The sequence below is a fragment of the Strongylocentrotus purpuratus genome, unplaced genomic scaffold (genome assembly GCF_000002235.5).
Source record: "Strongylocentrotus purpuratus isolate Spur 01 unplaced genomic scaffold, Spur_5.0 spur5_scaffold_17, whole genome shotgun sequence".
NCBI lineage: Eukaryota > Metazoa > Echinodermata > Echinoidea > Camarodonta > Strongylocentrotidae > Strongylocentrotus > Strongylocentrotus purpuratus.
In genome coordinates this window covers 12826007-12837785 of record NW_022145602.1, presented here as the reverse complement: position 1 = coordinate 12837785, position 11779 = coordinate 12826007, and the positions used below count along the sequence as shown (strand labels likewise).

General features: G+C 37.0%; 1 protein-coding gene across 4 annotated transcripts in view; it reads right to left on the bottom strand.

Annotated features, from left to right (window-relative positions):
- LOC373478 (synaptotagmin I) overlaps positions 1-11779 on the bottom strand; it is a 38105-nt gene that overhangs the window by 5462 nt on the left and 20864 nt on the right. For 2 of the 4 annotated variants that reach the window (XM_030987725.1, XM_030987726.1), the window contains exons 4-8: positions 6947-7072; positions 4645-4812; positions 3948-4121; positions 1888-2008; positions 205-338 (exon numbers count right to left, since the gene is read on the bottom strand). In XM_030987725.1, the coding sequence (XP_030843585.1) occupies positions 205-338; positions 1888-2008; positions 3948-4121; positions 4645-4812; positions 6947-7072 (723 nt within the window). 4 annotated transcript variants of the gene reach the window in all.

Below are 11779 nucleotides of genomic sequence, written 5' to 3'. Positions count from 1 at the left end.
AATGCAAAGTGTATTTTGGGCTACAATTTAATTGAGATCATAAAAAATACAGTCACACTGTGTTAAAATGTAAGGAAAAACTTTGGGTATCCCATTCGGCTCCTCATATTCAAGTCATTTGTAAAGTCATTCGTAACTTTACGCACAACTTTACGAAACGCCCCCCCTGTACACAGACCGATAGCAAAGGGATGGTGTACTTGCCTGAATCTGTTCGAATGGCACCTCAAAGCCAAAGGATTCGTTGTAGTAAGGATTCAGTGTCCTCTTCTTAATGGTGGTCTTCTTTTTCTTCATCCTCTTGTTGTTCATGTAGAGGGAGATCTTCACATATGGATCTGGTGATGGAGAAAAAAAAAATATATGAGAAGTGGAAGAGGAGTAATGTTATTGTTTTGATCATCCTTGTATTCATTTCCATCATTATCCTCCTCCTCATCATCAATACCATTGACACCATCATCATTATCATCGTCAATATCATCATCCTCCTCATCATGATCATCATATCATGATTATCATCATCATCATCATCATCTTCACCACCACCACTATTATCATCATCATTATCATCATCATTAACACTATCGTCATCATCTTCATCATCACCACCACTATCACTATTATCATTATCATCACCGGCTGATCATCACATCATAATAATCATCACTATCAAGATCATCATCACATCATCGTCATCACCACACATCATCGTCATCATCACCACCACAACTATTATCATCATCATCATGATCCTCATCATCACCACCACTTTTATCATTATCACCACATCACCACCACCGCCACCACCACAGCCGCCGCCGCCACCACCACCACCACCGCCACCACCGCCACCGCCGCCGCCGCCGCCGCCACCACCACCACCACCCACCACCACCACCACCACCACCACCACCACCCACCACCACCACCACCACCACCACCACCACCACCACCACCACCACCACCACCACCACCACCACCACCACCACCACCACCACCACCATCATCATCTTCATCCTCTGTGATATTACATGTGCATTGCATAACCGTATCCCCATCTTGTGGAGTATTAATCTCGCCACCAACGAAACCCAGACATTATTCCAAGGCACTAGAAGCCTGCTGATAGCAGAGTGGGATGTAAAGCGATAGTACTCTTTCATACGAGCAGCATTAATGCAATTAACTTGATTAATGGCAATCGATAAGAGGGTATACAATAAATTGTTCTCCGACTGGAATCCCCCGTCTACCGAGATGTTTAGACAGATTGAAGGAATCGATATCATCTTGGTAAATTATGTACCGAGTCTCAATCACTGTCTGTCTGTATTTCCCTTTGCTTGCTCTCTCTCTCTCATTCTTTCTTTCCTTCTCTCATTCTCTGTACATGGGTCTGTCTACCTCACAGCCCCTGCCCCATGTATCTGTCTCACTGTGTCTCACTTTCCCCCCTTCATAAATCTCTCTCTATCTCTCACTAACAATCAAAAACTCTTTCTCTAGCTCCCTTTATTACATTTACAGTACTCCTCTCTCTCTCTCGCCCCCCCCCCTCTCTCACCCTCTCTTTCTCTCTCCCTCTCTCTCTCTCTCTCTCTATATATTTATACAAGTATATATCTCCCTCTCTTTCTCTCTCTCCTATCTCTCTTTTTCCCTGCCTTTTTCTGTCTTCCTCTCTCTCTCTCTCTCTCTCTGCCTGTCTGTCTGTCCGTCTGTCTCTCTTTCTGTCTTTCTCTCTCTCTGAACCAACCTGATAGTCCACCGATGTCCATTTTTTTGAGGTTCTTGGCCTCTAAGATGACCAGTCAGCTTGCCTCTCTCTCTCTCTCCCCTTCTCTCTCTCTCTCTGTCTTTCTCTCTCTCTCTCTGTCAACTAACCTGATAGTCCACCGACGTCCATTTTCTTGAGGTTCTTGGCCTCTAAGATGACCACAGTCAGCTTGCCTGCAGTGGGGACGTAACGCAAGGAGAAACAAATGTCTCCCAGCTCTGACTTGCCCTGTAAACAAAAGGAACAAATACTCTCAGCTATGACATCAAAAATATACAGATAAACATCCCGAATGCTATACAAATGTATCCAGTCCGGATAGATATAATAATTTACCAAATATATCAATTAGTAGGCAGTTTCCCGGCAAACTTTGTATCATCACGTATTAGTCAAGACATATTTTTTCACATTATTGGTACATTAATAAGAGCTTCCATTTCATTTTTTTGAGAGGGGGGGGGGGGGGGGGGGGGGGGGGCGTTTCCAAAACTGGTCTATACCTTTAAAATCATTATTCTGATTCTACTAAGTAATACAACATGTAAGCTACCATGCATAATCCACTCACCAACTGGGCATTGCAATTCATAGCAAAAATAAATGATCAATTTCAATACAGAGTGTTACATGTAGTCTGCTTCCAAGACGAGGACATCAGTGTCGCCTTCAAAAGCCCTAACACACTAAGAAGTAGGTTGGTCCACGCAAAAGACAAAATCCCAAGAGAGGAAAAGACAGGTATTGTGTACAAGATCACGTGCACAGACTGTGACAATTCATAAGTTGGGGAAAACTGGCAGAACTCTTAATGAGCGTCTAAAAGAACACAAAAGAGCCCTCAGATTGAGCAACCCATCCCATTCAGCATTAGCTGAACACGCCCTCAACACAGGACATAACATAGGATGGGAGGATGTCCTCATAATAGACTTTGAAAGTAACTTCTGGGCAAGAAAGGTGAAAGAGTCCATATGGATTAAGAGAATTAAGTCATCACAAAACAGGGACTCTGGGTACCTATTGTCACCGATCTTTGGTCCAGTGATCACAGGACACCAGGCACTGCAGCGAAGCAAACATGTGACTCAGACTGATCACTTAGCTTGAGAAAGTCCACAGGAGTGGACGAAAGCTTGCATAACAAATTTAAGGTTGGTAGAAGCTAAAAACTACATGTTATCATTATCCCCAACTGATGAAAGTTTTCCGTATCATGTAGTCTGCTGTTTATTATAATTTTTTCCATCTGTTGATTACACCCAATTTTTATATAGCAAAAAGTGCAATGTTAACAGTTTAGAAAATCATTCTAAAAAATGGTTTCATGCTTCTCTTTGTTTTCCTTGATGTTTTCGGGTTGATTTTTTTCCCTTCTTTAAAAAAAAATAAAAGTCTAGAACAAACTAACTAGGTAAAACTATACATTTTGAAGATGAAATTAAAAGCCAAAAGATATTTTCATGGATGGCAGGGACACACAGATTTTCAAGAGTTGTTGTTTTTGTGATATTTATAATATGCTTTAAAAAAAAACGCTCCTTACAAGACATGGCTGTACATGAGATGCCAGCTATCTTTTGCATGTTGTTACCTAACATATGTCCCGTGTTTGTGCAAAAGTAAAACTCTCATAAAAATAGCAGCTCATACAGTGTGTCCCAGAAAAAATGAAACCGAAAATTATCAATGTTTTATTATAACTTAATCACAATGATAATTAATAAATAACACATATTTGTAAAGCTAAGATCCTCCTCTTTCATTTGATGCATCTCATATGATACATATTTCACGCATGAGTGATTAAAATCAATTTGAAGAAAGGTTATTAATCCTCACTCATTTTTCCTGATTGAGGTGTCATAAGAAAGGGCAGAAAATGAACTTTCTAGAAATGAGGTTTTCTCTTTGAAATTCAGATACCATACGCCAAATGACTCTTCGGTACCCTCTCTTCAAATTGATTTTAATCATGCATGTGTGAAATATGTATCATTTGAGGTGCATCAAATGAAAGAGAAGGATCTAACCTTTACAAATCTGTGTCATTAATTAATAATAATCGAGATTGAATTATGATAAAACATCGATAATTTTCGTTTTTGGTTTTTCTGGGACGCACTGTATAGGATATAATTTACAAATGAATTTTAATAGTGCATACCTCTCCTCCTGGTACCTCAGCGCTCTGGAGGTCGCGCCACTCTTCAACGACACTGCCCAGGTCAACCTGGCTTAGTTTGACCTTGACCTCCCCTATGATGTCATGGCGGGAGAATCGGTCAAAATCGTAAATGGCGAACACCAGCGTCTTACTCGACACTTCACTGTATGGCACCTGTATAGGACAAGAATTTAAAGACACATATTAATTAGTGGATTCTCATGGGAAGTTTGACACCATTTGGGTGTTTACCCAATAACAGGTGTTGTCAACAGTCAAGATGAGCTTTCAGTTTAATGGCCATTTTGTATTGTGATCAATGTGATTTGATTATTTTGGCAGCATGAAACTTTTACAAATTTCAACGACTCATTAATTTCATGAATCGTCAGCTCCTGAAGTTACAGTACTTACACTATGAACATGACGGACAAAGAAAGAGGACAAAATTAACAGTTCCTCATTCTAGCATCAACAATTGCTGTGGTAGACAGAGGAACATCCCTTCAATGCTATTATGTAAAAATGTGTAGAACAGGTGTCACATGCATATTCACCTGTTCTACTTATTTTTACATAATAGCAGTGAAGGGATTTTCCTTTGTCTACCACAGCAATTGTTGAGGTAGAATGAGGAACTGTATATTTTGTCCTCTTTCTTTGTCCTTCATATTCATCGTGTTAGTATTTCACCTACCTTGAATGTGAAGGTCTCATTGAAGACTGGGTTGAGGGTCTTTCTGTGGACTTTGGTTTCGTACTTCTTCTTCTTGTCTGGCATGAGGTAAACCTTGACGTAGGGATCCGATGTCCCTGAGAAGTCCATCCCTGGTAGCTCCGATGCTTGCATGACACCAACATTGAGCTAATGAGGAAAGAATATTTAAACACATAATGTAAAAGATGTGGAAAGAATGAGAAAAGAGAAGTATAAACATAATTTTTGATAACGAGAAATATATTTAGCATCAATACAAATTTTGTCGGGCATGAGGTAAACCTTGACATAGGGTCATGATGTCCCAGGTAGCTCCGATGCTTGTATGACACCAACATTGAGCTAGTGAGGAAAGAATATTATACACATAATGAGAAAATAGTCAATAATATTGTCTGGCATAATATTGTCTGGCATGAGGTAAACCTTGACATAGGGCCATGATCTTCCTGGTAGCTCTGGTGCTTGCATGACACCAACATTGAGCTAACAAGGAAAGAATAGTATAGCATGAGTTATAATTTATTTAGAAAATTACTGTATTAGGTTTTATATATCTAAATCTTTGGATGTATTATGGTACATATTATTTACTTTATGCAATATGCATTATATATATGTCACGTCATTACAAAAAGGAAATAAGAGTGTTTCTGCTGGATATAATTTTCCTTCTGTTTTGCTATAAACACTGCATTGCCAATTGGTTTATACAGTATATATGTTTCCAAACAGAATACTGATTTGTTACATTACATTGTAGATTGATTTATATGATATATATGTTTCCAAACAGAATATTGATATGTTACGTTGCATTGTAAATTGATTTATATGTTTATAAACAGAATATTGATGTACATCAATGCAGTTTAATAAATACAAAACAATACACATCATGTGAATGATGTGAAAAGAATGAGGAAGAATGGTATAAACTTAATGTTTAATAATGATAATGATAATAATCCCTACATTTATAGTACTTAGTTATCATGTGATGATATCACCTCTCAATGTGCTTCCAAATTATGATTATATTTTAAATTTGATTCTTAATTTTCTGTGATTTTCATCGAAACAGTTTTTTTTTTTTTTTTGGGGGGGGGGGGGGGATCGGGTAATTACTTGGATGCACTTTATATCTGTTGGCATCTACATGTAGGTATTTTGTATTTCATATTCTATGCATGTATATATTCATATCCATTGCTTGTTTCTTTTCCCTTTGTTGTACAAATTTGAAACTATTATTATGAAGCCTCCAAATCACTCTCTAGCAAATGGGGACTTTTTTTTTCACAAGGCCAATCTGGCTTTATTTTAAAGTTCTCATAATTCATTTTCTTACAATGTAATAGGCCTACTTATAATATTTATTGCTTTTTATTTCATGACTTGTAAATATGTATGTTTTTTGTCACGTACAACTGTCTGTACATTTTAGAAATGAATTGAATAAATGAACTGAACTGAACAGTATATTTCTAGAAGTTATCTTTATACATGTAATAAAGAGAAGGTTAAGTTCTGGGGACAGGTGAAAAATAATTTGTGAGCGTTTTCATTGTTATTTACTATGCAAGTGTGGAGGAACAGAGGTGAAAAATAATTTGTGAGCGTTTTCATTGTTATTTACTATGCAAGTGTGGAGGAACAGAGGTGAAAAATAATTTGTGAGCGTTTTCATCATTATTATGCAAATGTGGGAGAACATCAGAAAGAATGATCCCTGAAAAGCATGGCTCTTCAAATGCCTTCATATTCTAAATATGACAAGTAACAGCTTAAAAATGAGGTCGGATTTGTATGCCACATGTTTGTGATATGATAACGCTCACAAATTTTGTTTCACCTCTTCCCAGAACTCAACCTTCTCTTTATTAAAGGGATCCAGTAACTTGGTCTTAGAGCCATTAAAAAAATCCTTAATTTAGCACATGCTGCAATGATAATTATAAACCTTTAGGTCATTCAGGAAACCCATGACTTTTACAAGCCGATCGCCTGTATGATTATCAAGATATTTATGATTGAAAATCAAAATCAAATTTTGCGTTTGCCAAACGGTTTTCATAACAAATGGGGAAAACGAGTATGGTAAAACCGGCCACTCAAAGGTTTTAACTTTTTTTGAGGCACTTCTTGATCCTTTTGAAGCGCAATTTTTTGTTAGGGCTTCAATATGACACGGTATCACAGACACTGATAACAAGGAGGGCCGTGCATCTCAGATTTAACATATTTGTTAAACGATGCTTTTAAAACCAACACAACTCACCTTTCCTTCTTGGAAGTCATAATCCAGCGAGAACTGTAGCTTTCCGAGCTTGATCTCAGACTTAACGGAGTCGGTATCGCCTTCTTCGTCCCCTCCGTTATCTAGATCATCGACATCAGGCTGGATCTGAAGGTGTCAAAAGAAATAAAGAGAGCCAAGTTAAACGCTGATCCAATATTAATTCTTGCCACGATTCGTTGCAGACTTTGCATTCATTGTCACAGAAAAATGTGTCTGATCTTATGTTGTAGTTTTTGGGATTTTTTTGTTCAAAGATCATCGACATCAGGCTGGATCTGAGGGTGTCAAAAGAAAAAAAGAGAGCCAAGTTAAACGCTGATCCAATATTAATTCTTGCCACGATTTGTTGCAGACTTTGCATTCATTGTCACAGAAAAATGTGTCTGATCTTATGTTGTAGTTTTTGGGATTTTTTTGTTCAAAGATCATCGACATCAGGCTGGATCTGAGGGTGTCAAAAGAAAAAAAGAGAGCCAAGTTAAACGCTGATCCAATATTAATTCTTGCCACGATTTGTTGCAGACTTTGCATTCATTGTCACAGAAAAATGTGTCTGATCTTATGTTGTAGTTTGTGGGATTTTTTTTGTTCAAAGATCATCGACATCAGGCTGGATCTGAAGGTGTCAAGAGAAATAAAGAGAGCCAAGTTAAACGCTGATCCAATATTAATTCTTGCCACGATTTGTGGCAGACTTTGCATTCATTGTCACAGAAAAATGTGTCTGATCTTATGTTGTAGTTTGTGGGGTTTTTTTGTTTAAAGATCATCGACATCAGGCTGAAGAAGTTAAGAATTGAGTAACTGTTAGAAGGTGACTGCCAATCAAGTGATCCTGGAACAAGTTTCATAAATTGGTGAGGAAAAAAAGTTTTATACAATTCAGTTAAAGATATAATGGTGCTCTTCTGAACTATGTTCATGGCAGATTCTTGACAGTTTAGGCTTGGCAGATGTCAAAGCAGAAACTTTCATGTCTAGAAAATATTTGCAAAATCAAGTGTAATATTTCACAAGCTATTCATTGATTGTTCAATATAAATAAAAAGGTTAACATTACAGCATTCACAAAGTCATTTGCATCACCTCCCTCCAAACTCGTATTCATCTTTTGAAAAAAGATTTTAGACAGGATCTGCATCATGCAATGTTTTGTCTGAATTTGTATAATAATTTTTTTAAATGTACTTGCACAACTGCACATGTGCCATTAAGTGGCACACATTGAACAAATGTGATGTTCTTTTTTTAAGGCATTATAAAATGAAAAACATTGTTAAATGATTTCCATTTATTTGAGGGGGGGAAAAAACATCACTTGGAATCAAAATGACTACATACAATATAGTCTGAGCACAATAAAACAATGCCCTAATTCACCTTTAAATAAGTCTGTATATTATGCAAACACACAAATTGACACACCCTCATCATATTTTCCATATGGCACCACACACCCAATCATATGTAGGCACCTCAATGTAATATGAGAACATCCATCTCGTATCTTTAGCCTTAAGGCCAACAATGATGTTGGCAAATTAACCTCCATTGTATGAAACCACCTTGGCTGGTCTACATACATGTATAATGTGTTTCAAATAAATGTATGGTTCTGACTCTCTTTTAGCTGAGCCATTGCCAATTTGATGGCAACATTAGATCCTCATGGGCAATAGAGCGTTTCGACACTGCAGGCATACAAGATTTTCTGAAAAGGTCATCTTCCTTAAAGGTCATATTTGAGGAGCGGTATGACGAGAAGCTGAAAAGGGAGATATTTATCTCATTCTCTAAAATGATGTTACATCAGGATACTGATAAATGAATATAAAATGAATTTCAACAAGATGAATTTGTCACAGGAAGATGAATGGAGTGGTCTGCCTTTTAATCTGAATAACTGGAAGACTATAAACATCTCTGAAGGAGAATAGATTCATATATTATATGGGACGAATTGATGTTGCAGTATACATTGATGGTGATAAGGATGATCATCACGATGATCATAAGGAAATAGTAGAGATGACATTTATGACTAGGAAATGATGAGGATAATGATACATGTAGTAATAATGCTGATTTAAAAATCATGTTAATATAGTAGATAATAATGATGAAAAGGATGATTATGTGATAATAATATTAACAACGAATAGACCCATTTAATGTATTTCAATTTATGTTTCTCTCCATGGTAAACATAATCTTACTCTCTTGAACTCTCCAACCCTTCCTACCAGTAAGCTTTTTCCATGTCTGATGTTATCCTCTTATATTCTACCCCCCCCCCCTCTCTCTCTCTTTGTTTGTTTAATCCCTTCTACATTTTTGAGATTGTCTTTCTTTCTGTTTATTGTTCTATCTTTTGCAATCAACTTCTGTAGCTCCACTTTTTCCAATGATTATTTCTCCCTCCCCTTTCCCATCTCCTTTTCTCTCTGATCTCCCATTCTCTCCTCCCCTCCACATTTCTCTCAAAGATTGATCATTAATGAATAATATATATGTGATATTCATCATCTAACAAGAAGAATGTGTCAATACATGTCATCCATATTTCTTAGGGGCCTGACTGGGATATTACAATTGACAGATTGAATGAGATTACGTGCATCTTCTACTTGAGTAACGGTATTGTTTGAGAATATAATTATAGCTCCCATAATACTGAAAATGAAATCTATATCTGTCCGTCAAAATGTGCCTGTCATGGCAGTTTGATAGTTTGTGCTCTCCCTCTCTCTCACACACACATACATACACACAATGCCCCAACTCTTCCGCATGTACCATTTTCTGTGTCTCTCTTACTTTCTTTTCTCCTGTAATATCCCTCCCCTCCGCCATCTTTCTCTCTTCTTTCTTTCTTTCTCCCTCCCTCCTTCCTTCCCTACCCCATGTATCCTTCCTCCCCACCTCATCCCTCTCTCCTTACTCTCTCTCTTATCATTCTCCCCTTTGGTTTTAATATAATCCTTAAATCCTAACCCATTCTATTCTATTTTCCCCAAGTGTTCCCCGAGTGCCCTCCCTCTACAATACACTCTACATGAGCTCGGTTCTAAACCATATGTTCATTCTCATTGCACCGCCATTCACATTACACATAGAGGCTTCCAACCTGTATTATGTATGCACAGGGACCACTCCAAGTATTCAATAATATTTGTCATTAAACAGTCACACCAACACGCCCTACTTCACAATGCTGTCTCCATCATCAAAATGAGGTCATCAATTAAAACAGGTTAAATGCACAATAACTTCTATTCCATGCATGCAGAAGTAATATTACAATTCTGACTATGAGGTACTACTGGTACATATAAGTGGGTGTATATCATGGATTTCTGCGGACTTATATGTATTATGAAAAAGTTCAGTCAGACTATGTCAGTACATAGATTGGACTTATAACTACACCCTTTTTTTTGGCCAAAACAAGACAGAAAAGGAGAAAATACTGGTATGTCAATGCTATCAACAATTATTTTGAAGGGGGAAACTCAAACTAGTGAAATAAGTCCCCCATCATTCTCTCTTTCTCTTTCTCTCTCTCTCTACACACAGATTTTAAGTGTTCCTTGTTCATGAATTTAAGTTAATAATCACAGTACAAGAATTGACCCCAAAGTTCAAAGTGTTTTCTGTTTACAAATCCTCAACATATTTTTGCAAACAAAACAAATTATTAAAAATATCATTGAAAGGACTACTCAAAATGAACAAGTAATAGTCCTTTGTATTCCTCTGATCCTGCTGAAAATACCAGCTGCTCAGTTGTGTGTGAGTTAATTTTCACATCATCAAACAAAACTGTTGGCGGGTGTTTCACAGAGATCCTAAGTCAAACTAAAGTTAAGTTGGACTTGTGGAATTATGGAGAGCCATTTGCAGCCTTAAAATAAAATATATTTTAAAGGCAACAATTCGAGTACTTTATGATTTTTTATGACTTTTTATGAATTCCACATCAAGAACAAGAAATTTCTTTGATAGTAGAAACTAGAAAATAGTAATGATTTGTATCAACATTTTATGCCGCTTTAAATAACTTTTACAAAATATTTTCATAGATGTTAACAGCTTTCCATAAATTTTAAGTCCAACTTAGAGATTAGTTCAACTTAGGATCTTTGTGAAACACCCACCAGGTTTCTCTCACCATTATTATCTTTAGATAATATTTTTCCTTCAATAATGAACTATTAAAAAGTGTAAATTCTGTAGATTTTTGACCATGATTTGTATGTCCCTTGAGATACCAATGCCAGTATGGTGAGAGAAAACAGTGGCATGAATGGCCTGCCACAGTTAAGTCCAACTTAAAGTCGATCTTAGTCTTTGTGAAACACTCCCCTGGATTCTTATCCCCCAAATCTATTTATTGTTTACAGATCCTTATGTTGGCTAACACAAATTCTCTTGAATGCCATTGCCATGATTTGAAATAGAAAAGATTTCTTCAACCAGAAAATCTTTTCATGCTTTAATAGCGTTTGGGTTCAATGACAATGCTCTACTTCAGGGTTGTAAACCGTTTACCTTGATGGTCCAGTTGTGATTTCTATGAAAGTTATAATGGACGAAACATGCCTGAGAAATCTTATGGTCGATCGTATACTGCAACTAAAGTAGAACAATGTACAATTGATCGCTGGAAAGCCGGGCCCGACTCGAACATTATTCTATTTTGTTTCAGACTTAGACAATCTACTCCCTAATTTTACAGTGATGACACTTGTATATTGAAGAAAATGAGGCTTGTTCTATGTCTGACCTAAGGAGAATTATTACAGTTTCAAC